General features: G+C 44.0%; 1 protein-coding gene across 1 annotated transcript in view; it reads left to right on the top strand.

Annotated features, from left to right (window-relative positions):
* MICAL3 (microtubule associated monooxygenase, calponin and LIM domain containing 3) overlaps nucleotides 1-27,642 on the top strand; it is a 171,057-nt gene that overhangs the window by 112,076 nt on the left and 31,339 nt on the right. The window contains exons 28-37 of the mRNA XM_050920677.1: nucleotides 1,668-1,757; nucleotides 6,542-6,679; nucleotides 9,033-9,095; nucleotides 12,118-12,222; nucleotides 13,115-13,255; nucleotides 13,673-13,764; nucleotides 15,320-17,165; nucleotides 18,577-18,671; nucleotides 25,621-25,728; nucleotides 26,493-26,586. Coding sequence (XP_050776634.1) covers nucleotides 1,668-1,757; nucleotides 6,542-6,679; nucleotides 9,033-9,095; nucleotides 12,118-12,222; nucleotides 13,115-13,255; nucleotides 13,673-13,764; nucleotides 15,320-17,165; nucleotides 18,577-18,671; nucleotides 25,621-25,728; nucleotides 26,493-26,586 — 2,772 coding nt within the window. The remainder of the gene's footprint in view (nucleotides 1-1,667; nucleotides 1,758-6,541; nucleotides 6,680-9,032; nucleotides 9,096-12,117; nucleotides 12,223-13,114; nucleotides 13,256-13,672; nucleotides 13,765-15,319; nucleotides 17,166-18,576; nucleotides 18,672-25,620; nucleotides 25,729-26,492; nucleotides 26,587-27,642) is intronic.

The following is a 27,642-nucleotide window of genomic DNA, read 5'->3' as shown; positions in this document are numbered from 1 at the left end:
CAAAGGGCACATGCACACTGCATCTGGGAGCGTGCCTCCCAGCGTGGGTAGATGGACGTGCTAGCTCTGCTTGAGCTAGCACATGAAAAATGGTAGTGTCTCGGTGGGTTTGGCAGCCAGCCTGAGCTGCAGCCCATATTACCCCCGGCTACACTACTATTCTTAGTGCACTAGCTCAGGCAGAGCAACGCATGTCTGTCTATCTGCGCTGGGAAACACAATCCCAGCTTCAGAGTAGATATACCCAAAGAGTGTCAAACCAAAAGGCCTTCTTATCTTTCGTATCAGTTTTTTCTTTTCATCCTTGCATTTAATATTGCTTTGTATTTGTAAGTGAATTTAGTGCTGATAAATTATGCTAGGCTGTCCACATCAGAGATGGAAGATCTCTCTCTTCAGGGCAGTTGCGGCATTAGTAACAGCACAGTACACTTCCCATATACTGTCATAACAGTGGGCCTCAACCAGCCACAGTACCTTACCCCTCTCCCCAGTATAGCCTGATAAGAGAGATGGGTTTAATTCTTGTCTCCTCTAGCTCTGGACTCAGTACTCTGATTGGATCAATATATTCCCATGTTTGGTTCAGAGTGCTAGAAGGGGGGCACTTTATGCCTGAATGAAGGGTGCAGCCAGAGTGCAGAAGATATTTCCCCTGGGTGTAGCCTACTTGTACCATAATGGTCTAACCCAAGCAATTAATTCTCTTGCTGGTTCCCCTCTGCATAACTCTCAGCTTTGTCACAACTCTGCTATTTTCTCACTGGTTTTAGGGGAATCAGATTTGGATTTGGCCCTCTGTTCTCTAGCCAGCAAGGTCGCGGGTGCTGCGGAGGCAGTGCATCCAGCCTTGAGGAGGAGGGAGTGCCTCACATCACCCAGCAGTAACTCCCTATGGCCAATATTAATGGGACCCCAGGAGAAGCGGTATCCAGCTCTCCTAAGCCAGCAGGAGACACTACACACTATGCAGCCTGAGTTGAATCCCTGGTGCTCTCCAGGATGTTTTTATTCCAGCTCTGAGTGTTTCTTTATGAAAAGGGTGGGGAAGAGTTATGGAGGGAATTCCTTCCCTGCATCTCTTTAGTAAGTCATAATCATACTGAGCTTGTTTTGGAAACGGGTATCTTTGCCGTGCTTCACCGCCATTCCAAATGGTGACTGGATCTTACCTTTCAAAACATGACTTGGGTACTTGTATTTTCCCTTTGCTTTCATGAGAGCTACCAGACTACAAAGACCTGCTTCATAAAGGCCATTGGCCATGTAATATTGACAATATGAGGAGAGGTCCATTTATGCTGGGCCTCAGTGGCAATCCTGTTCAGGTGTCATTTGGTGCGGGAGATGGCCTTCTAAGTAGGTGGTTTGGCTATATTTTTCCACATGGAATCTGGAACTCTGTAGCTGAAGTCTCTGTCAGAACCAAGACCACGGTTTAAGTATAGTAATATGCATGTTGTTTATCAGTCTACTAAATTGTGACATTCCCAGACCTCTGTCCAGTGGAGTTTGCCTATCAAACAGGGAGCTTTGAGTACAGTAAGTCTTACTGGATTTCCAGACAATAACTCTTTGCTTTCTGATTCTCTGTCCTTTCCCTCTCTGTATTATTTGTGTGTGTGCATCTGATGCTATATGTGGGGGTGTGGCTCCCCCTGCTGTAGAGGGAGAGTATTACCCTTGGGCGAGAGAGCTCCAGCAAGGCCTCTGGCTTCAACGTCTCTCAAATGAAGAGGACACGGGTACTTTTAAAGGTACCCTTGTGCCATCACCTCTTTCATTTGCGCTCAGGTGGAACTGACATTTTAAAGAGCAGGTCCCACATGAAAAGATTTTCTGTTTTTAGTAAATTGCATTTACCAACTCTCTCGAGGTTGATTCACGAATTACTTCTCATGATCTAAGTATGGGCGCTGCTTGGCTGTACCACATTTTTTACCGTTCTTTGTGTGGGAGGGCAGGGAAAGCTAGATCGATTCCAGAGAGCACTGAGACACTTCAAGCAACTGTAAAATATATATACCTGAAATGAATCTGATCACTTCCTGCTTGGCTAGGTGCACTGTTTCCTGTAATGCGCTGTGTTGCCATTTTTGTTTTGATGGTTACTTTCCTGGAGTATTGGGCTACAACAGTATGTTCATTCCTACTACATTGACATTGCTCATATGAACCAGGATATGTGAGACTAAAGGATGAGTTATTTCACCCACATGAATAGGTGCACTGGAGAGCCAGGGTTGCATGTCTCCTTTTTTGTAGCTGATTGCTATTATAGTTCCTCTTTTATTTTATAGTTCCTGTTTTGCCTGAAACTAATTTTAGTATTTTAATGCAACATATGCATCATTCTGAAATATTTTGGGGGGCATAAGAGAAAATCATATGGGAAAATATCAACCTCTTTCTTTCCTCTTTTGAAAATATACATACAGTATATATAAATATTTTTTGTTCCTAGTCTTTCTTGATCCATCATTTGCTCTCCCCTGGAGTCTAGCTGTGCTTTGAGCAGAAGTCTGGGGTCCCTTGGCCACTTTCAGCACTCACTTTCTATTGGAAAAGTTCAGTTTGGAATGTTAAATTGTCTCTGATTTAACATTTTTGATGGTGAGAATTGAAGGTAACCAGATGGCCAGAGAGCACAGGCATGTAGGAGTAACTGCTGCCTTTTTCCTTAACTTCCACTCTTCTCTATCCTAGCAGCTGTCCCACTTCAATTTTTGTTCCCAAAGAGCAGTTTGGGAACACTGGAACAGCTTCCAGTTAAACTTTGTAGTTCAAAAATCAATTTTGTGAGAGAGCCCAGCCACTCCTAAAGTGTTGTTGAGTGCTGCAGTGAAGCTAGATGGGGAAACACGCTGTTCTTCTGGAATTCACCGAATTATCTTTTCCTGTAACGGTGAACTAAGGGGTCTAGCTTCTTGTGAAGTTTAGGCACCAGCCTTGGGGGAAGCCACAGCAGCAGCCACTTAAAATCCTTCTGTGATGTTTTGTGGGTCACCTAGCCTAGCAGGGGGGTCTGTTACTGCCTACCCTGTAACCTTTGGTGCCTAAATGTTGTGCTGCTGTTATTCAGAGACCTGACACCACTAGCAGCCCGCAAGCATAAAGGTCTCACCCTGGCTTCCGCCAGCCTAGTTACTCCTTGCAGGGTGACACCAACATCCTTTCCAGTCCTGTGTCTCCCCATAAATTCATAACCACAGTCCATGTACATATTTCATAATGACCATCAAGTACAAAACATTGCCAGCTTTCACAGCAGAACTTACTCAACTTAGTTTATAGCACAGTAACATTGTATACAGTCGATTCAAGGACTTATTTTTTGGGGTTCCAGACCCTCTGTTCTCCTGTTGGGTTGTCTGGACTCTGATTGTCACACCTTCAGCCTGCATTCACGTGGTCAGACATCAGAGATACACTAGGTTTGCCCTCTAGCCAGCCCCCAATACTTCACAGGTGGCCGGTCTCTTCACAGTTTTACATTATTGAGAAAGCTGAATTGGGGTCTGCTTCTTAAGTAAGGCCTGGTCTACACACACAGATGTGCAGATTTAAATAAAGGAGTGATTTTGATATGAATATACTTAAACTGGTACAAGTTTGGCTTATATCAGTTTAGTTTACATTGGTAAATTTACAAGAGCAAGCTATATTGCTATAGCCTGGTTTAAACAGATATGACTGTGTATTCACACTGGAGTTTGCATGGGTTTAACTAAACTGGTTTTTAAATTAATGCAGTGTCTGTGTAGACAAGCCATAAGAGTAAAATGTAAAGCAGCATGCAAAGTGCTGCAGGTGAGATGGCGCCAGCGCGTGCAAGCTATGGCTGCATTTGCAGCAAAAGCATGCATTTCCATATGGAAAAAAAAATCATTAAAATTAAGGGTCTCTCCCTGTTCTCCAATTTCATTTCCTTAATGAGTTTATGGATACTGTAAGAAACACATACAATCTATTTCTAGCTTCTCATTGTGCTGTATAACCTGACCACTAAACACCTGAGATCTCAGATCCTCCTGCTGTAAATGACAGACTCCTAGCACTTGAAATAAAGGAGAATTGATTCGCTGTAGTAGTACAGGGCCTGTGACACACACTTGAACAATTCTGATTCCATCCATTGAAAGGCAGTGATAGCATATAGGGTAGCACATACATTAGAATACCTATTGTGTAAAAGAAATAATCAGATAATAAAGTTAATGATGTCAGACCTGTGTCTGGTACAGTTCTACATTCTGATTGGGCCTTTCTTTGGTGATGTCATGCCTGTTTAAGACTCTGACAGTCAGGCTACAAAGCCATATTATAATATGGAATAAGCCCTGCAGATCAAGTGGGACCTGCTCTTTGTGAGCCTTGCTGAGTGACTATATATTTCTTCCCACTTCCAGCTGTTGCTGGTAATCCTCAACCTTTTAACTCAGCTGTGTGGTGTGGTGTAAACACTAACTCTATTGATCTCAGAGCCTGCATGGGGGAGCATTGGAATACAAGTGCAATGAGGAAATATCAGACCGCTCCATTTGTTGGCCAGTGACTTGGGCCCTATAAGCCACTCCTGAATATTCTCTTGTTCCCTTCTGGATGTCCAGTAGTTCTGGTAGGGTCATGTTTTGTGCTGATTCGAAGAGGGATCGTTACACTGAGAAAACTGTGATATACATTTTAAAATTATTCAGGGATTTGCAGAGACTCTACTATTCTCTTCACGAGGTCTTGGTCATACCAAGAGGGCTGCTGAGGGGCTTGCAAGTCCCCGTTTCCTGATGATCCTCTTTCAGAAAAGGCTGAGGTGGTGGAGTCCTTTTGCCTGGCCAGTTCCAAGCCAGGTACTGCTGTCGGTACCAATGGGGCTGCGTGCTGAGAGACTGATCAGTGTGGATAACACTAGATGTCTTTTTAGTCACTGCAGGAAGCTCAGTTTTGGAATATCTAGACATACCTCTGACGAAGTGGGTATTCACCCACGAAAGCTCATGCTCCAGAACATCTGTTAGTCTATAAGGTGCCACAGGTTTTTTTGCTGCTTTTACAGATTAAAATTGAATCCCATTCCCTTTTTGTGCATTTCTCTGCTTTCTTTCTTTTGCCCCTTTGACTAACTACCAAATAATTTTGTGCTTATATAAGTGCTTCTTCCCTCAATATCAGTTTTCTCCTACGGTTATAGTGACGAGTGTGATACCACAGTCATTTCTGAGGCCCAAGTCCTAATTTATGATTCCACAAACCGGGCTTTCCATGGGTTATTCTAGTGTGTGACTGTCCTTCCCTAGTATATTTTTGACAAAGGCCTAGTTCCAGGCTTCTGAGATGGAGCCTGGCCTGTTACCCTACATCATGGGCAATCTGCAGTCAGTGAAGGTTGGCTCATTGCTGTGCAGAGACAGACAGCTTGTTGCCCTGCAGTGTGAACGGCTGTGTCTAGTGCATGCCAATGAGTGGGGAGTGGTTAGTGGAGAAAACAGCTTGCTGCAATATAAAACCCTGCAACCTGTGGCCAGATCAGCCATGGAGAATCTTGTATACCCTGTTGCAGGAAAATGGCAAGGAGAACCCACGATCAGATTTCACAGGGTCCTTTGCACCACAAAGAACCCAACAACGAAGGGGAAATTAAGAAAATTTCTACCAGGATGGATGAATCAAACTGTCTAGTTGAAAACTTTCAAATACACAAAATACCTTCTAAAGCGCTTAGCCATATGCACCTACACTTTTGTCAAAGGAGGAAATCCCCTTTGAAGGAGAGAAGAGGTTATTTTCATTATTTTCATTGAGAACGCTGATATTACTTGTAAAATGACACTGCCCCCTGAACAACCCATTCACTACTCCAACAACACAGCTAGAATGCTCTGAATAAAGTGTTGTAAACCTTAAACTGAGCAAAAATCCAATGCAATATAATGGTGCATGCAGCTGGTCATTCTGAGGGCAGCCGGCAAAGGGAGACCTTATGGTTTCTCTGTTGCACACGTGGGTGAAAAGTTGTGATTCAAAGCCCAAAAAGTTCACTTCCACAATGTTGAGGGCCACTGGGGAGTGAATGGATCCTGTGTTCTGTGGAATTGAGCCCACAGTGCAGACAGTCCCCATGCCTTTTGCCAGCAGGATACATAGGGTAATACTCATTTTGAATAGGCTGAATACGGCTGAAATTTCTGTTTATTGATCACCTACCAAAGCCTAGGTGGATGCTCAGAGAGTGTCTTCCATGCCAAGTGCTGCTTGCAATAGAGGTAGTGTGTGCCTATGGGCTAGCATTATTCAGCTTCAGGGTGAAGCAGGAATCTGAGGATTATGAACGGTTGTGTGTTTCTAGATGCATGCACACATAATGCCAAGCTTTATCTATCTGTCTGGCAAACTGATCTTGGCAAGTAATATTTTCTTTTTTCTTTCCTTATATTTCCTTTCCTGTCGTGTGTGTCCTTTCTCTTCCCCTTTTTTTCTCTCTTTCCACCCTATCCTTCCTCCCTTCCCGCCCACATCCTGATCTGCCTCATCCTCGGTCTGCTAGCTGGAAACCTGAGGCTACAGCAGATTGTAAATCCGATTGATCCCCTGGAGATCCTGGCAGATGTGCACTGGACACACATCCGCGAGAAAGAGGAGGAGGAAAAAATGGTCCCAATTTCAAAGTCCTCCACCTCCAGAGGTAATCTCCTGCTGCATCGATCCCCAGATCACAGTTGCAGCTGTTTAACTCTGTTGCTTCTGCTCCCTTCAAGAGCAGCCTTCTTCAGAAGGGTGAACAATGATTCAAAGGCCCTGCTTCCTGAAACTAAACACTTGTTTAAACGTTTTATATTTTGAGGTTGGTCTCCATTTAAGTTACTGGTTTTCTAAGTCAACACAGCATAGCAAGCTCTCCTGGCTTGTGTATCTAATTAGACTCTGTGTAACATCTGCTACAGGATGGGAATCATTTGATGTTGCAGGATGCAAGCCCCTGATAACTGGTTTAAAGGGTTCTGGATTTGAGAGGAAACAATTCAGCCAGTTGTGTTCCTTCAGGATAGGGATGATGAAGTGTCCAGGCCTTGGAAAAACAAAAGTTACTTATTCTGAAGGGCAGAATAGTTTTTGTGTCTACATTGAATATATTCTGCTGCTGCTTTTCAAACTTTGTATCTGCATCTGGCAAGGGTCTGGTATCTTCAGGGAATGGTGAAGAGCACAGAGGGCCCAAGGAGCCAGCCAGTTGCTGTTTGGCTCTTTGTATTGAGATTTGACAGTATTTATGTTTTTTCAGCAAAGTGAGTCATCATTTCAAGATACCATTTTGCTTATAAGGTCGTTTTGGAGAAGGAAAAAAAATAGAGAATGCTAGTACCCTCTCCAACCTCTCTCTTATATCTCATTGTGATTCACCTTCCACACTATTCCCACACTTGGGACTGTGATCTTGTCAGATATCTTGAGCTAAGCAGGATGGGGCCTACTTTCCTAGTATTGGAGAGCTGTAAGGAAAGCCCAAGTGTCACCAGAACCAAAACTTTGTCGTATTTGATTCAGTAGGTGTTAGTCTTCCCTCCAAGTCTGTACCAAACCAATGTCCCAGAATGATCTTAGGAGAACTGTGTTACAGAGGCGCTGTCTTTCCAAAGAAATTTAAGACCAAAGTCCTGACTGCTTGTGGGTATTAAAAATCACATGGTACATGTTCTAAGAGCTGGGGGTCTTAACTCTTGTTCCCTAGCCAAATTCTTTCCAGGTAACTATCTTCTGCCCAAGGTTCCTCTGTAGTTTCAGCTGGGAGTGGCTTTACTGCCTGTTGTGTGCATTTATTATTCAGTGCTGCATTTCATCCCAAAGGTGGCTACATTTGAGTGGTGGGGAAAGTTATTCTTATAAATACAGTAGCTTGTAAAGTGCTTTGAGATTCTTTGAAGTGAAACGTGATCTATAAAGATAGATCATTATTTCCCTTCTCCCACAATCATACAAACACAGGCCTCAGTGTTATAGCATTAAACGATCTTGACCAATGTTGCTTGAAGTTTAAGAACCCTGAGTAAGTCCTGACATTGTTCCTCAAGTTTACCGTACTTAAGGTGAGTTTAGCTTCCACTGATAACAGAAGTGACCAGAAGTCAAGGGTGCTGCCATTTCTCAGTTTTCCTTTTAGCTTATGTTTTCTCTTCTTATTTTTCCAACCTGTTTTTCTTTGTGTAAGCAAAGAGAGGTTAAAGCAAAAGTCGACCAGAAGGACTTTCACTCACTCCAGCATTGTGAGCTACCAGTGTCCTGTTTCTAAATCCCAACTCCTCTCTCTGTGACACAGCTGCCTCCATTATATACTGTTACAGTTGTCCGTAAAGTGAAGGAAAACCTGTGCTGACCTTTTCGGATGGTGCAGACAATCCCTTCCATGGCATTTACAACTTCCTTTGGGAAGCAGGCAATCTTTCCTTCCCCAAAGAATAGGCCAAACTGAGAGCTGGATTTCCACAGGCCGGTAACTTAGATGCTTCATTGTAATAATCCACATGTGCTGTTTAGAGAGCACTTCAGAACCACTCTCTGGAGTTGATGGTTAGATCTAAAGGAGCAGGACAACATTGCTGATCCCCCAGGAAAGCTGTGTTCTGTGATCTCTCATGCTCCAGAAGGAATTCTCCTTTGCCTGTAAGCATCCAGACCCAGGCAATATAGTCTAAAATCAATACAGCCTTTCGCTTCTGTTAGCACTATTTGTGTGGTCATACTCCATCTTCTAGCTTCTCTTGTCAGCTTGACCAAAATGGCTGGAATCTGCAAACAGGACACTGAGAACATGTTGAGCTTTCACTAACACTCTTATCTTCCATGGATTGTAAAGCAGATTTGGTATTTATACCTCATTATCCTAATTTAACCCTCAAATCCAATCTCCATCATCTGACACAGCCTAGGTTTTATTGTTGCTCTTGGTTTTGAGGAATTTCTCTCTAGTGTTTCAATTTCATACACTTATTTGTGTCTAACTTTTGATTTACTATCATTTATTTATTGTTTTTTAAATTCAGCATCCGACCTTCCCTCCGTACACCGTGAGGCAGTGCAGGCATGGCTGGAGACGGTCTCTGGAGGTAGTTTGGTGATATTCATTCTATAACAATTCAGAATAACCCTGCCCGCCCTCTTTCCATGCCTTCAGCGGCTGAGCTGGTACCTTAACGCTGGAACTATGACCCTGTTGCTATTGCATGACCAGGATGTGGGAGTGTGCATGCATGCCTCGCTCACAGTCCATTCTTGCATGAACTAGGCTTTCATCTTACCCCTTGCAAAGGCAGGCCATACAGAAAAGAACATCTTCCGTGTAATGGAGGAGAAGAAGAAAGTAGGTTGAACATTTTGATTTGGGTTATAAACTGAGGAGTAATTGTCATCCTTCCCCACCCCTTGACAAAGGGATCTTGGTGCTTGCTTGTAAGTGAAAAGATTAGGGAGAGTGCTTCAAGCAGTCTCTGGAGCAAATTACAGCTTCCTGATGAAGAGACCAAGAAAGAAGATGTCAGTTAAGCTAAAGCCAGGGACGCTCTAGACCCAGGAGTGACTATAGAAAGAGCCACGCTCCACAAACCTGAAACATGTTGCCTATCTAAGCACCAAAGGAGTGGAAAGATGCTAAATGTCAGCTGCTCTTCCTAGGTGGTCCCCTAGAATCTCTTACAAAATCAGTGACTGTGGAGATTTCGGGGGATGGGAGGGTGTTAAATTCTATAAACCACAGAAAGGGTCTAAAAAATACAGTAGACCAGGGGTAACTTGTGTGACCTCTAGCTGAGGTGCCCATGCAGACAGGAGTAATTAGTTCACCTCTAAAATGTTGCTTCTGTAACTGTTTTGGCAAGGCAGCAGCATTTACGGGATAGCTGCACATTGCCCCGTCAAGTCCTGGCTGTTGGCCGACATAGACAGACTGCTGAATCTGTAGTTTCTGGCTGCCATAGTGTATATCTCACCAGTTACTATGTGGCAACTTTTGTCCTCTTGCTCCTCATCCTAACTGCACATACGTATATGCACAGTATATGTATAACCAGCCATCCTCTTATCCTATCCCCCAAGCTCCGGGTCCTTCAGAATGGCCTGCCCAGTGCACTAGTGTGTTACTTATCTATGCATCCATAAAATATGCTGCTGAATTTTGTGTTTTTAAGGTATTGTAAAGAATTTATTTTCATCTATTAGATCCTTGCTATAGGGCACTGCACAACAATTTCCAAATGGAGAAACCAGCATACATATAGCCAGGCCAGTGTCAGATATTCACGCTTTTGAAGGTGACACTTCTACACATTTTGTGACAGTTGCTCACATTTGATGTTTTTACCTAAAACAAGTTACTGTGTCATTACTGTTTGTAAAATGGCAGTAGCTGGTACACACCCAAGCAACAAGCAGGTCAGTAAAGCATCATTGTAAGTGGGGGTGTGGTTTAGTTAAGAACATGTTTAGATGTCACAGTGGGAAGCCCAGCCCTTACAACTATGACTCAGCTTCATGTTGCAGATCTGTAAGATTCTGCGTATTACAAAGCCTCTGGTTTAAGGGTGCAGGCCATGTCATGCCATGCTCCCTTTTAGGTGATATAACAGCAGTTTAAAAAAAAATGCAAGCCATGTGCCCCTCCACTGCAGTGATGCTACCACGGTGGAAAAAGTGACATAGAAGAAATTCTCAGGTTGAAGGGGCAGGACAACCCTTGTTTCAGTAGGACAGAATGTCAATGTCATGCTTGGAAGACCAAAGAAGCAAAGAGCCTCTACTAGAAAAAGAGAAGATCAAAATGTGTGTGGAAAATGTCAAGATGCCAGCTCACTGTTTCTTAGACTGTCATGATTAGTAGTGTTGTCATTTAAATGGTCCCAAGTAGGCTATGAAATGAGCACTGACATCTGTTTACATCATTATGGACCCAGAACTTTGGCATTGTGTGCATATAGTTTGCAGCATGACTATTGAGAATGTGTGCTCATTTGCAATAATTGAGCATTCAGCAACCCAGTTAAATGTTTAACATGTCATTTGAGCCTGAAGTTGTGCTAATTATATGCATAAATCCAAAAATGTGGCCCAGGTTTGTGCATTCTGCCGGTGCTATGGTTAAAGCTAGAAATGCCTTTAAAACAAAAAAGATTCTGCCTGAAGTTATAGAAAGACCTTGAAGCTGTGTAACCAACACCCACCCATAATAATTGAGATGGGATAAGGTGTAACATTTGAGGAAGTTATAGGAGTCTCTTGGTTTTTGTGAAATATAATTTAATAATGTAAATTAAAGGCCATCCTGGTGGGGCCTCATGCTCCCCTCTGGAATTAAATCTTTTTATGTGTAACGTTGTCAAATGCCTCTTTGGGTTTATAAATTCATGAATCTTCCCTTCAGACTGATCCTGTAAGGCAGATTCTGGGCTCTGGAAAACAAGAACAAACTTTTTATGCATCTGTTATTCACATTAAACTATCTGAGTACATCCAGGTCCTGGGTATCTGCACTGCATTCTGGACTCCACCAAAATGTTTCTTCTAGAATGTTGCAGCCGCACAGAGTTAAAGAGTTTCCAAATGGTCAACTCTCCCGGCTAGTCACCTCCTGGCAGGTCACCTCGTCTGACTTCAGATCCCTCAAATGTCTTTGATTCTGCTACTAGGCAAGTTATTGTGGCAGAACATGAGATGGCAGTTTGCAACTAGCACACATCCTCCAAAATGTTGGTAACTGCAGTTCCTTTGTGATACCAATACTATATTGCAGCAATAGTCGAGCGTATCCATTAGAGCTTTCCCTGACACCCTCATTTAATGTCTCAAGCACATCTTGGTTGCAGAAGTGGAGATCCTAGTACTTCACGAGGCCAGTCCCTCAGTAGTGCCTTGAAAACCTTGCAGTGCCAGTGTCTGTGACAAAGCTTCCTCAAAGGCACAAAACCCCTTGACTGCTCGGACTCAAGTCTTGAAATGCCGGTTGAGCGTCTTCCCTGCTGATGCACCTCAAGAGCATCTTGTTGCAGAAACAATGAGTAAATGGTGCAGTTTAAAACTGTTTTCCCTTGTATAGATTTTCTCTCTCTCTCTCTCTCTCAATATTTTAATGCATTCCAGCCCCATTTGAGGAGAATGAAGTGGAGGATGAGGTGGGCACAGAACCAGCAGATACAGAAGGGGAAGCAGGCGAAGATGGAGACACAGGTGCAGAGCTGGATGATGGTACGGTACCACAGTGCATCATTAAACCTTGTTATGGAAGCAGAGTCATGTTGGGAAGCAGGTATCTTGTATAAGGGTGATCCAGTCAGAACAGATCTGTATATGTGGGAGCTCAGTGCAGAAGAGAGAGAAAAGTGGGACTGAAGTGTGAAATGGAGCTGAAGAACTGCAGTGCCATGGATTCTGGAAGACATTGCTCTCAACCACTCTGTCAGAGGACCGAGTCTTATCACAGAATCTTAGGACTGGAAGGGACCTCAAGAGGTCATCTAGTCCAGTCCCCTGCCCTCATGGCAGGACTAAATATTATCTAGACCGTCCTTGACAGGTATTTGTCCAACCTGCTTTTAAAAATCTCCGATGGTGGAGATTCCACAACCTCCCTAGGCAATTTATTCCAGTGTTTGACCATCTTGACAGAAAGTTTTTCTTAATGTCCAACCTAAACCTCCCTTGCTGCAATTTAAGCCCATTGCTTCTTGTCCTATCCTCAGCAGTTAAGAACAATTTTTCTCCCTCCTCTTTGTAACGATTGAAGTCCTTACTCTCATTATAATCTTTCTGAATGAAAGAAGCGAGTGTTCATGTGGGAAAAGGCTGTAGGACTGACTCTAAAGCCTTCTCTTGCCAGCATGAAAGAATCTGCACATATTGGGAGATGTAGGAAAATTTCCAGCATAACTGTGGAAAGTATGAAACAAATTAGGGAACGTATTTGTATCACCATTAGTAACTAGTTAAGTGACCCCAGTTAGCATGTCATGAAGGAATAGAAGAGTTAGGTGCTGGGGTAGGAAGAGTAATAAAAAGATTTAGGAAATAGATGGCTGTCCTTATGGGCTTGCATCCAAGATTGTTTCCTATCTCTGTCATCTTCTTTTTTTTCCCCCAGATCAAAGGTGGTCAGATGCCACCCCATCTGATGAAGAAGATGAGTGTCACTTACCTCAAGGGGACATGGAAGAGCCAGAACTGAAAGTCTCTGAGGATGAGGGTGAGCGAGAGGCCACTGCTCCCTGCAGTCTGACAGAAGGTAAATACTTAATCTCTGCATCTTGCAGTCCAGAAAGACTGATCATTTCTTTGAATTGTCAGACTGAGCTATTGGTGAAAGCAATCTCTTCAGTTACATTTGAACCATGCCAATACTCTCAATACCTTGCATGTGTTTGCATTTGTGTTCTGAGAAAGGTGTTGATACCATAAACTACATCTTCCCAAAGCATTAGGGAACCCACAGAACCAGTTTTTCCCTCTCTCAGATCCCTATGGGTGCTTTTGGGCTAACTGCCTTTGTCATAAGGGTCACATACAGATACTCAGACTCCAGAGGGCTCATCTAGAATATAAAGGGCTAGTGATTTGTTCACTGCTTACTGTACTTCACATGGATTTAGAATGTTAAAGGGCTCATTTGTGGGGGTTTTAATGCACTCTCCATTTTCCCTAGATCCATGCAAACCCTCCACCCCCATCTGGTCACCCAACGAGACCACTGTTCCTCTGTCCCCAGTTGGTAGTCCCAGTGCAGAACAAATAGAGGTAAGAGTTCCTGGTGCTCTTCAAAGTTATGTTGATACCGATTAAGGGACTGTACTCTCTAGATTAGTAGAACAGCTTGTATGACTGAGAGTGATAATTTTAGCTCTTTTTTCTTATCTAGATAATGTACATTGTCCTCTGACTTCTTGAGACCTAGTTTCATTTAGATTTTAAAAGAAAATAAGCCACTTTTTTTTCCTCTGAAGAAATTCACAGTGCCATAGCTGAGAAGTAGCACAAGTCTCTAACTCTAGAGGCAAAGAAAAAGTTATTGGGGACCCTCAGTGGGCCTGTGTAGCAAGCAGGAGTTAGGTATCATACATATATACAACAGCAAAATAGTCATTGTCCAGTCCCTGCTTGAGTCTGCTCAGTCCCTCTGAGTTCCCTCCACAGCAGTGCCCTGTCAGATTCATTTGTGTGTAAGATGAGTGAAGACAAAGGTAATAATTGAGACACCCCAGGTTTATGTTTTACTCTTTTCACTGCCATTTCATTTAGAAAAATCAGTTTCCCATGCTACTGCTGTGTAGAAACAGGCAACAAGAGCTTCTCTCATGATGATTGAATGTGAATATAGCAGAACTCTTAGGTTTGGAAAATCTTTCTTAGTGACGTGGGACACTAAAAATGTTGAAATCATCATTCCCTGTTTCCATTTTTTAGTATTTTATTTTTAACTGCTATGTCCTTTGTTTTTGTGATTATTTACTTACTAAATTGCCAGTGCAGTTTGATTTCGATTCTCTAGCCTATACTTAAATTGTGAGATCAGGCAGATTTGCTGACAGCATTCATACTGGAAGGGAATGGAGTGATTTCCTCTTGTCACTTTTAATGGTGCTATCAGACACATTTATTATTTGTTTTATAGTAATGCTGCAGTCAGGATCCAGGGCTATTTTGTGGTAGGTGCTGTCCAGGCATACAGGTAGACAAGGACTCTGCCCTGGAGATCTTGCATTGAAAATAACATTTTCTGCAGCTGACACTCTCCAGACAGTAAATCTGTATGGGGAAATGTCAACGGCTTAAACTCTTTCACATAATACATTGCCTGGATGACATAGCTGTCTAGTGGCAGCAGGTCCAAGTGAAATCCAAGACTCCTCAGATGTTTAAGGATTGGGAGCTCTGCAGCCCCCAGGTAAGGAATGCCTCATGCCTTTGAGAAACAACTCTACCCTACCCTAGCCAGCTCTGGCCAAAATGTAGAATAGGTCTGGAAGAACCTTCCTCTGATGGGGGGGCCACTCAGAGGTGGGAAGGGGTAAAGTGGAATTGGGTATTCTGAAGTGTACTTTCCTTCTCTTTCCAAAATTAAATGTGTCGTTTCAACTTGCGTAATAGACAGCTTACAGAGTGGAATAATATCTGATGAAAGATCCCAACTGGTTTCCATGCACTGGAAAAGGATGCCAAATTTCATATATTGAAGCTTAAGTTATCACTCCCTTATTCCTGAAAGCCTGAGGCATGGAGCGGTATTCTAAATCCCTCTGAAGGTGCTTAGGGACCATTAATAATCATTTCTTTTGTTTCTGTATTTCCATAGAAGGCAAAGGATCCCCTCGCGGCACTGCCCTGCATGGACAAATCTCCAGAAACACGCTTTTTTCCTGAACCATTCCTCCTTGAAGAAAGTCCAAAAGATGAAATCCGTGAAGATCAGAAAGTTAAAAGCCCTTCTGTCTCTCTCTCTCCAATACGGTCCCAACCAGTTGCATTGCCAGAAGCCATCACACCTACATCACCAGTGCAGTCTCAGACAGCAACACCTGTGTTGGCTTCATCCTCCCCCTCTGCCCAGTTGCCTATCTGTTCCCAGCCTTTGCCATCTGCTGAAGCATCCATTCCATCTCCAGTGGGACCTCCAGTGTGCTTTCAGCCCATACCAGCCTTAACATCCACCCCTCTGGCCCAACTTGCCCTAAAGAGCCAAGATAATGAGGTGGAAAAATTGGGGAGCCCTACTACTGCAGAAGAAGCCCTGAAACGGAATAACCTCGTAGAAGAGTTCTGGATGAAGAGTGCTGAAATCCGGAGGAGTCTGGGGCTTACTCCAGTGAACAGAAGCAAAGGGTCAGAGCCTAGCTTCACTGTCTCAGCCCTTGAGTCAGCTCCACTGAGTGTTTCAGAGGAGAAGGGGATCCATCTTCTAAAACCCCAGCCTGCCCCAAGAAGGCTGATCATGTCCAAACTGGACAGTGAGCAGATGTCTCTGCTGACTCCAAAATCTCCCTCAGACAAAGAGCTGAAGAGTTCCAATGAAGTAAAGAGAGACTTATCCAGCAGCTCTGGATTGGGTCTGCATGGGAGCTCATCCAACATGAGGACATTGGCCAGCCAGAGCTTCAATACTTCCGACTCCACTATGCTCACTCCACCATCAAGCCCTCCCCCACCACCTCCTCAAAATGAAGCACCAGCAACTTTGCGTAGAAAGAGACATCAGACAATTTGGCTGAATGAGACAGAGTCTAAGCCAGCACCAACACCAACACCTCCTGCACCCTCACCTTATGAGCACAACCCTCCTGCCAAAGAGTCAACCCAGGTCTCAAAAGAAGAAGTGCGGAAGTCATTTGTGGAGAGTGTGGATGAGATTCCATTTGCTGATGATGTGGAAGACACTTACGATGAGAGAACTGAGGATACAAGTCTTCATGAGAAGTTCTTTACACCTCCTACCAGTAGGCAAAGGCCAGAGAAGCCTCTTCACCTGCCATTGGTCAAAGAGAATGGTGGACCACCATCAATGGAAGGAGGAGCGAACCAAAGAAAGAGAGTGCTGCCTCAAATCTCTCTAGAAGCCAAGGAGCTAGCTGAGGAAAGAATGAGAGCCAGAGAGAAGTCTGTAAAGAGTCAGGCATTGCGGGATGCCATGGCTAAGCAGTTGTGTAAGATGAAAGATCTGGAGGCGGCTGCAGCTGCTGGGGCCACCAAGGCACGAAAAGCCTCCTCCATGCCCTTGAAGTCCAAAGAGAGGGTTTTTGAGTCCCCAGCACATTTGGCCATGAAAGTACCGGAGGGCCCCACACTGAAACATGATGCTGCTAATGAAAAGTTCCTCTCCCCCCCTGCTGACATTGCAGGGCCCGAAGGGTCCGTCACCTCCTCAGATTGCTCCAGTGGGAAAAGTAAGAAAAGGACTTCTCTCTTCTCCCCTCGTAAGAACAAAAAGGAGAAGAAATCCAAGAATGACAGCCGGCTTTCTGACAAATCCAGTGGCCTGGCCGAGGAAGCCACCAAGCCCAGATCATTGTGGAAGTCTGTTTTCTCTGGATATAAGAAAGACAAGAAGAAAAAGACTGATAACAAATCCTGCCCTAGCACTCCCTCAAGCAGTGCCACAGTGGACTCTGGGAAGCACAAGGTCTCTCCAATGGTTAGAGCAGCAGGTATAGTACCCTGTCTGCACACTGTACTTTCACTGCAGCTGGAAAGCTTCTGAAATGAAGTAGTCCCAGCTTGCTACCCCAGGGCTGGTCTACACTACGGGGGAAAAATCGATCTTAGATACGCAACCTCAGCTACATGAAAAACGTAGCTGAAGTCAAAGTATCTAAGATCGAATTACTCACCGTCCTCACGGTGCAGGATCGATATCCGCGGCTCCCCCTGTCGATTCCGCAACTCCTTTTGGGTTGGTGGAGTTACGGAATCGATATAAGCACGTTCGGGGATCGATATATCGCGTCTAGGTGAGACGCGATATATCGATCCCCGAGCAATCGATTGCTAACCGCTGATACAGCGGGTAGTGAAGATGTACCCCCACACTGTTATACCTCTGAGTCACTCTCCTTTGCCTAACACGCAAACCAGGATTACCCTTGAGAATAATGGGATTAGAACTGTGCACACGTTTGTTTATAAAATATGTAGCATATCAGTGGGAGAAACAGATTGTCAAATAGCAAATTTGGCACATTACTGTTCATTACATATGTACTAGCCTACAGAACTAGTCATTTTTCTGCTTTAACCTGACTCAAAAGAGGAGTTTGCCGCGTCTCAGACTTGTTTTAACTCCCACCCTGGCTCCCTGCTTTGACCATCAGTTCACTTCCCTTCAATCTGCCATGACAGATTATGCAATCTTTATAGAGACTGACATAAATGTCCCATCATTAATTAAAAGGTAAATGGGTGCTCAAGGGCATGGAGGTATAGTTACTTCCCCTCCTCTTTGCTCCCTGTGTAACTTGGGACCTGCCAGCTTTTCGCTGCTCTAAAAAGCAGGGATCATGGGATCAATCATAGATCTGCCATTTGCCATCGGGTCCACTCAGAGCACTTTGGTGACAACTTGAGACTCTTGAGACATATTAAAGCAGTTTTCTGTAAACATGGGCCAAAGCACAGGAACCTGTCATTTCTTTTGACTCGTACAAAAGTGGAGCTGGCCAAAATGACTTAATCTCTGCTGCTGTCATCCAAATGCTCAGCCTCTTTGTAGGAATGTTGACCTGGCTGGTGGGAAAGGAAGCTGTGCTTACCATGTTCAACATCATTCTCAAATTTACCTGCTTCAGAAGGTGGTGCTTCATTAGAAGGAAATTCCACAGTCAGTGATTCCACACTCTGGTGTCGCTTTGTGGAGCAGTGCTTTTGGGAGCACGATATTCCCAGATATCTCCGCAGTGACGTGTGACTGTGATAATTGTTTCAGAAGTGTAAGTCAAACAGGAGCAAGGCCAAGCTCAAAAGTATCTGCAGAGACAGAGAAACACAATAGTAGTGACTACTCTTCTAAACCTGTCATCCTATTTTCTTTTTTTTTTTTTTTTTTTTTGTCTGTTTTCTCAGATTTGCAGCTCCGTCGACACTTGAGTTTCTCAGAGGACTCTGACCTCTCCAGTGATGACGTTCTCGAACGATCTTCTCAGAAATCCAAGCGAGAGGTAGGAAGACCATTTAGATAGAATTGTCCTCATACAGATCACAGACTCAGAACCACAACAACATTTGCCAGGATTAACTTTATCATTCTTACTGTTTTTGCTGCGGACAGTGTTAGTATAAGATTGGTTGAATAATAAATCTGAAATCAGCCAGTCAGTTTCAACAATGAGCCAGATTCCCTACTGGCATTGTACAGAGGTCCTGTTGTCACTGCCTTGCGCACAGGCATTATGTGTGTATTGCTTTGTTCTGAGGGTAGGATATTTTTGTCCCTCTAGAAAACATGCTCGCAATCTCTGGCAATGGGAATTTCATGTCTCAAGAGTAAATGTTACTGGCTGTAACGTTACTACAGAAATGTGCCATTAGGACGTTCTTCACTTCATGATAAAGATCTGGTTTTAGGATATTGTTGTGCCAACCTGTTCAATAGGTTGATCTGTTGGAGTTCGAGGCAAACTGCATACAGGTATGTTACTGTGCATTCAGCAAAGGCATAAGCAAGACAGAGTATCCAGAGAGGAGTAAACTGCAGGTTTGTGGTTCTGCAGCATGGCATATGTGTGTGTATTTCCCTGGGGAGATGGGGATCTATACCTTAGCGTTCTTCTGGCTGGAAAGGGAGAACCTGTGCCTATTCCTCTCCCATTTTGTCCCTGCTCCCTTTGACGGATTTATGGCAATTAGCAGTGTCTCTGTGAATATAAGCAGTGACTGCAAAACTGGAATAGGAAGAAGGCATGTTGGATACGTGGGGATTTGAGCGTAGGGCTGTTGCTCATCATGCAGGTAAGAGCTGGGTGTCCACTCAGCTTCTTGAGAGAAAGAAGTGTCTGCTTACTCATGAGCAGCCTCCTCTGGCTAGTGCTGTAGAGTTCTGGAGCGAGCCACATTGACCCCTCCCCAGCCAAATGCAACTACACAGTGAAATGGGGCTCTAAGGGAAGTAGAAAAGTAAAGAGAAAGTGGAAGGAGCTTCTGCTGGCCCCCACAAACACCGGAAAAAAGAAACCTGTCATTTTGCTGGGATCAGGGTATACCTATGAGCAAGAGACCTGGCAGGAACTGAGGGGCCACTGCTTTTTATTTCTCTCTATCTAGTGTATTCATCACATAATGAAGTGGGTGGCCATGTTTTCATAGTTTCATTTGATCAGGGGAAAAAATAAAGTAAAAACAGAACAAGTGAAAGATTTAAAAAAATTACAGTGGATGCTGAAGTGGAGAGAAACCCGCAGCTATCAGAGGGGTTCCTGGATGTGCTCTGCAGGTTTGAGGTGTGATGATTGGGTACGGCCTTCTCACCCACAGTACCATGATCCTCCGCTCAAGCATGCACTGGAAAGAGAGAAGTGAGTTCTCTCTGGTCCCCACTTTCTCCCCTTGTACCTGGCTCCCAGGGTATGTCAGCACTTCATGCTGGAGGTGTAATTTCCAGTTTGAGGAGACATACCTGTGCTAACTGTGATCCCGCTACTGTGCTAAAAATGTAATTGTTGCCATGGTGACTGGAGAAGCTAGCCGTTGGAATTTGTACCTAGCATCTGGGATGGGATCATCCACCTCCATCTCATGAACAAAAGGAGCCTCAGAGGACAGTATCACTCTCCACTCTAATGGTGAGCAGCTCCCCCCACCTTTCACCAAGCCTGGAGAAATCAATGGCAAATGCCAGGTTAGGGCAGATGTCTGGTTCAGCTTTTGAAGGTCTCAGCTGATTGAGGAGGTTGTGGAGCAGTGCAAGTGGAAATACAGCAGAAGATAATTTCCACTTGTATTTTTAACTATGATAAGATAAAATGTAGTTTGAGCAACTAACAAAAATTCTCATAAACATGGCAAGCAGAGGGATTGCTGTACTAAAGTGAATGGAACTCGTCCTCACTTAGTTAAACCTCTTTAAGCTTCCCTCCCCGGTTTATATATATATGTAGTCACCTTCTCTGAGAGGAGGGTTTTACTCTGGGAACTGTTCTTTATATTGGACCCCTTTCTTCTCTTCCTTCTTTGCTTGCCCTCGAGGTGTTTCATGACAAGTTCCGCATTGCATCTGAGATGCAGAAGGAGGAGGTACCTGGAGAAGCAGAAAGAGATGCAGTATGTGCGGGTTCAGATAAGAGCTGTGATGCTGTCATTCCTGTCCAGCTTGTGAACTTTTGGCAGCAGGACTTCAATAAGCACCATGTATGTTCTCAAAGTTGGAGGTGCTCTAAATACTCACTCCTTTTCTCTGGCACCTCCATGCTGAGCAACTTTGATATAGATTGGCTTTTGCAAAAGAGATGCTGGCCACTAAGTATTCCACGGCCTGGGGATGTTATAGATGGCCTGGAATTCTTCCTGATACCCAGCAAAATATTGTTCTTCCTTTTAAATTTTCTCAGCTATTTTACATAAGCAGCAAGATTTCCAGGGTATGGTTTTCTTGTCTCATTTTCTCCATTTGCTGTGGCTGCGTCACACTTAAGGATCTCTTCTTTGCTCAGAGCCCGCCTTTGCTTTCCAGGAACAGTAATTGGGAGCGTGTGCACTCATCCAGAGGGAACAGACCACAGACACGTCAGCCTTTTGGTTCATAACAACTGTGTCTAGGGGTGTAAAACATTTACACCACACCCTGGCAAGTCTCGCTGCAGAAGGAATTGCATCCAGGATGTGGCTGGCAAAAGGGCAGCACTGACTATTGAGTTTGTGCCTTTTAATTACAGCCCATGTCAACTGCTTATTTCCTCCATTATGGGGAAAAAGAGGCTTCCTTCATGCCACATAACTTTTATCTGAACCCTTTCAAAGTTAAAATCCAGCTGATGTTGCTTTTGTGGTTGTTGTGTTGAACTTGCTTCCCAGAGGGCTTGGCCCATTTAGCCTGCCCATCCTAGCATTAGCAATCAGCAGTGAATTAACTTTGTGTGGCTTGGTGTGTTGCCTTTCAACAAACACTTCCTGTAAAGAATGTTCGTGTAGTTCCCTGTGGGGTGTACGCTAATAGGTGTGTGTGCATGTGTGAGAGAGAGAGAGAGAGAATGTACAGAATGTGGGGCGGTGATCAGAGATACATGTCTCCTGCTGCAGATAGTTCGCTGAATATTAAAATTTGCATACCTGTTCAGATTGTTTCTCAGCTTTCCATTCATGATTGTTTTAATTAAATGCATATTCTGCAAAAATGCTGGATGCTGGTGCTTTGCCCAGGGCGTGTTACAGTGCGCTCTGTACCTCATCGCACAATGGAAATTCACTTCACCTAGGAACACTGGGCAGTACAATCATTTCTCCTTAAGGGGGTAATGGAGCTAAGGGTACATCTGCGCAGCAGCTGGCCTCATGCTTCGCAGCACAGGTAGACAGACGCACACTAGCTCTGCTTGAGTTAGCACACAAAATAGAAGCGTGGCTGTGGTGGCTCAGGCCAGTGGCTCAAGAACAGTCCCACCTAAGCCCCTAGGCTGTCCCGTCTAGCCTGAACTGTCGCCTGTGCTGCTGCAACCACACTGCTATTTTTAGTGTGCGAGTTTGAGCAATGGTAGTGTGTGCTTGTCTACCTCGAGCACAGCTAACATGTCTGTCTCCCAGCTGCTGCTTGGACATAGCCTTAGCATGCCACTCTTGAATCAGTAAAGTAACTTTTTTTTTTTTTAATTGAGTTGAAATTACAAGACGGAGGGGCCAGAGCAGAGTGTTCAGCTATTACTGACTTGTAGCACAGCTCCTTACTGAGCCACTGCTGCAGCAGAACGCTTCCAACACCATGCAGCACTCTGAGTCAGTACTGGCTTAGTGAAGAGTATCTCCATTTCAGCACTCTTGGAGGAGTCCCATTCAGGTAGAAAGTAAGAGCCTCCATTAGCTTGTGAGACACAACACACTCAGAGCCCCAGGTAATGTTCCTGCAGGTTACAAAGCAATGAGCGAGGCCATGGTGGTGGAACTCAGAGCTTATTTTTAATTAGTAAGCAAAGGCCAGATCAAAGCCATAAAAGCACCAGAACTTCTGAGAAAAAAGGTGGTGGAGCAGAAAGTAGATGAGGGGGAATGCGAGTGAGTCAGCATGTGATCTTGCTGCCGCTCTGAACGTTGAACAAGCAGACACCAGAGTGAGTCCCACCAGGATGCAGGCTTTAGGCTTTGTGACAAAGGCAAAACCGATGGACAAGATAACAGACTGTATAGAGAGCAGTATAATGAGATATCTGAAAGGGCTTCTTCACCAAGAGATTCATTAATATATATAATGGACTGCTGTCTTAGGTGCTGTACAGACGTATAACTACCTCAGTGGATCCTCATCTCTGATTGGGGTTCCCAGCTACATATCTGTCAGTCTTATTTTTGGATAGATCCGTTGAAAGTTTTGTGTTCCTGGCAAGAAACATCGAGTGGACTGGGTGAATCTAGGGTTCTCACAAGCCAAATCTTTCTTTCTAAAAGAGCTCAATCATATGCGTGTGGATTTTTTTTTAAGACGCCATATATGATTGGCTGAGTTGGTTCAGATCAAAACAGAACCAACCCAAACCATTTTTCCAAAGCTTGAACCAAAATTTTGTTTATCCACATATCTACATATACTTATTGCCAGAACAGAAAAGGGGATCTCCTGGATGACTGGTTTTCCAAAGAGGCTCCTCAGCTGGAATTGCCTTCAGGAGAGTGCTGGTAAATGGATTTCTGAGTAGAGATTTTCCATTGTGCGTAATCAGGCTGTGCCAGGTTCACCATTTGTACAATTTTATGTTGCATTTAAAAACAGCTTTGTTTGTGTTACTGTGCATTTGTTTTCAATGTTGAACTGATTTTGCTCCATTTTGTGTGTTTTTATTTTTTTCCCGTTACCATTCCCATTTTAAAGTCGATTTATGTACCACACGCCCTGGCATTCAAGAGATCATACTCGTCAAAGGTAGTGTCTCCATTGCTGGCCATTGTTGCATGCATGCCCATTTATTAACCCATCATATCCATACCTTGCTCCCAGCCCTCCCACCACATCTGCACTAACACCACAACCCCTGACTCTGCATGAGTGAGATGTTAGCAAACGTTGGCAACGGAATCTTCCTCGAGATCATCTACAGAAAATGAGACAAACCCCAAACCTTTCTGACTCGTTAGGCTGCATGCAATGATCAGTGAACCTCAGAGGTCCAAAAGGGGGACTTTTAATCAATCTATAGGACAGTTTGGTGTTGCAGATGCATTAAGAACCCTTAGCTTCAAAGCAGGCTGATTTGTTAAGTGTACTGTACGTGTGTGTTTAAAAAAACAACCCTCCCCATTTGAAAAAGAATAAATGGTCCTGTGTTAGTTTCCAGGGTCTTTCAAAACACACTTGGAGAAACCATGAAATCAGAATGAAACTGTCCCAGGTTGTTGCATTAGTTTTTGCAGAATGGGAGTATCTCTGTTTCCTACACTCCATCCCTGCCCCCAAACCTCGCCTGTGTCACAGGAGTGTCTGGTGGGATCTGAAACCCACACCCCTCAGGTATTTTGCTTTCTAACGGGAGTAGCATTATGTGCAGAAGAATGAAGAAGCAACGCATTAACTCCTTTCCCTTGGCAGATATGATGGTGCCTCCATGTAATCCCGTGTCAAAAGCTTGGGATAGAGCTGCTGCCCTTTGGCTTTAAAACTCCACTGAAGATCACACTAAACTATCCCGGATACTGGTTGCCAAGGCCAATCTTACAACGATGGGCTGCTCAGTTGGGACTTGCAAAAGAATAGTGATGTTAACTAGATTTAGAAAAAAGAAATTCAGGTCTCCCTTTCCCAACATTTTGTCCGTTAAACTGAGCGGCATCTCTGTCCACAACTGGGTTTGATTATGAAGAGGCAGTTGCCTCTTTCCGGTTGTCCCTTAAACTTTGAATCTATGTATATGAGGAGGAAAGGTGCTTTTTTCAATCAAGTGAGCTCTGTCAGGTTAGCTTGACATAATTGTGAGGCCCTGTTAACATCTTTAAAGTCACATAAGTTTGTGCCCACCTAGGCTACAACGCAGGTGATACAAGTCTAACATAATGACTGAAAAGATATTAAACTGTGTCTATCCTGGTATTAAGAGGGCTTTCCTGTCAGGTTAAGCTAACTCGACTGAGTTAACTTTTCTGAAAAAGAACCTTCTTTCCCCTGTAGCTATAGCCTTTCCTTGACATGATTTCTTGTAGTTTCTTTTTTCACTGGCTAGCTATGATGGTGGTGGTTATGACAGTCCCTTCCCTCCTCCTTTACGTGTAGGTTTTGTCTATGCACACAGAAATTACAGTGATTTAACTAAGGACTTGTCTACACAGAGAAGTTTTACCAGCTATAAAACTGATATATCAGTATAACTCCTCTATGTGGACCTATATGCCAAATAAAGAGTGGCTTTTTTCCATTTAGCTTAAAACCCTTCCAAAGCAACATTAGATAAACTGAAAAAGGCACTCTTACACTGGAATAAGAATGACCATGTGTGGGAGATACTGATATAAGCGAAGGTGTGACTCTAAAACAGTATAATTATATCAGTACGACTTTCCCTTGTAGACAAGCCCTTAGCCTTTTTCTAAATTAAGTCAGTGCAGCCTCCATACGTAGACACTTTTAAATTGATTTCAGAGTGTCCAAACAAAAGGGTTGTACCAATTAGTTAAATGGGTGCAATTTTTGTGCTTAGACTGGGTCTAAGATTCTATATACCAGCTAAAGCCAGGACTGGGATGCTGTATAAAATCACAGCTTTGCAGTTGAGCTATACACTCCTTCATGCTGTATTGATCCTGACACTGTCACTTGCTGCTCTGTGAACACCTGTGCAGATGAAACAGCTTGACTCTTTGACAAAGTTGTGGGAATGAAGGATCACATCACTTGTGAGGTTAATGGAAAGAGAAGAGTCTTCTTTCCCCCGTGCTCTTGTTCGTGGTATGTGAAATCTGCTCTTGTTTTCCTTTCTGCAGAGAGCCTACACTGAGGAGGAGCTGAACGCCAAACTGACCAGGCGAGTGCAGAAAGCTGCCCGGCGACAAGCCAAGCAGGAGGAACTAAAGAGGTTACACAGAGCGCAGGTAGTACCTCTGGTAGTATCTTTTTGCCCTGACAGGAAATACACTCTGCCATCCAGGAAAACCATGTTATCCTGACACTCATCAGGATGTGCAAGAGAAGGCTGTTTAGCCAGATTTTATTGATTACTTTCTTGTATTTCAACAAGATTGCTGCTGTTCCATCATGTTGGGTGCCTCATCACAAATGTGCCAGGAGTTGCTCAAAGCTTTCATGATAGTGCAGAGCAAGGAAACACCTGCATAGTCAGAGCTACTATCATTGAGCAATAGCCATTGTTAATCGAATGGAATAACAGATCTCCCGGAATAACATGCGATGCAGCTATGCCACTGATGATTGTATAAGCCACGGATGTTACAGTGGGATTTTGCTGCAATACGTGTACCAGATGGACGTTTTATTGTCAGAGGCACCTTTGGAATGGGTGGTGGGTGTCCTTTCTAGGTGGTGGTGGGAGTTATATGAAACTTATTGGCCAGTTGTGCTCTCTCACTGAGAAAAGGGCCCACCTAACCAAACAGCACCACCTCTTGTCTTGGGGGTTGGGAGTCTTAGACAGAAAATGGAACATCATGGGATTGCTTGCAAAACTAGGGCAAAGCACACATCTCTCTCCTGATTAGACACCTACTTCGGAAGCATTGCATGGGGAGCAGCTTTTTGGAATTGCTGGGAGACTGGAGAGCCATCATTCTGGGCTGGATAATTTGGAGTACTGGAACAGTTCCTGATAATAGTGTTCCTCCCTTCCCTTCCTGAACAGATCATCCAACGGCAGCTGGAGCAGGTAGAAGAGAAGCAGAGGCAGCTGGAGGAAAGGGGGGTTGCAGTGGAGAAGGCCCTTAGAGGAGAAGCAGGTACCTTAAAATGTTTTTTTTTTTTTTTTTTTTAATGTTTGCTGACTAAATGCCCATACAGTAGTTCGTAACAATTTGTAGTTTAGGGTGAGGGGGTCCTCTCTGAACTGAAAGTGGAATAGTTTAAGCTGGGCTCAGATCATGAATTAATTCCCCTTTTCCCAGCAGAATTTTGAGGCCCTGTTATCCCTGAAGTTCTTCTAACTCTGGGGCTTCTCTCATGGGAGAAGTCCCCAGAGCAGCTGTCTTTGCTCTGGGCTCAGGAAATGCCTACCCACTATTCATTGAAAGCTATTGTATAAAAGCTAGGTGTTTCTATTATTATTTGGTGGTGGAACAAAAGTGGAATATTAATTACATCATAGAGAAATTGCACAGGGGTTACCCAGCTGGAATTCACTTAGGTTACCCAGCAAGGAGAGCCCAGTTGGCAGGATAAGAAAATCACTGTGAAATGACATCTGTTTTTCCTGCATTGTATTGGATCATCAAAGTTAGTGTCCACACAAGAGACCATCACAGAACTGTCCCAGCAAGTACCTTCTCACTGCGCAGCCCAGACACCAATAACCTCTCACCCGAGCTGTATGGAGCAAAAATGCATGTACCAAAAGGTTTCAGAATGTCATGCTGTTAATGGAATGTGCTACATCCCTTTTGTGACTAAATACAATGAGTGCTGAGCGAGGCTGGAAAAATATCTGAGCAGAAAAACACTGGTTCCAAGTAGCAGTTTTCTACCCCTACAACTTCCCCATATGCTATCATAATCCAGAAAAAAAAACAATCCCAAATGATACAATTATTGGGCCAGGAGCCAATGCCCCCACAGGCAAATGCAGGGCATGTGCGGCTGGCAGGCCCAGATGTGTGCACCATACTGCAGAGGTCAGAGATTATGAGTGGTAATAATGGGACATCTGTTCGAAAGACGGAACAGTGTGTTGCTTGGATGGAAGAGCAGCTACTGTCTCTGTAAGGATTGCACTGGACTGGGTGATAAAGGTTCCTTGGGAGGGAGGTCTGGTGTGGTTTTCATTGGTTACTACTCAGCCA

Source organism: Gopherus flavomarginatus, chromosome 1 (assembly GCF_025201925.1).
Source record: "Gopherus flavomarginatus isolate rGopFla2 chromosome 1, rGopFla2.mat.asm, whole genome shotgun sequence".
Lineage (NCBI taxonomy): Eukaryota > Metazoa > Chordata > Testudines > Testudinidae > Gopherus > Gopherus flavomarginatus.
Note: the sequence above shows the minus strand (reverse complement) of the source record. Positions and strands in the feature narration are given on the sequence as shown.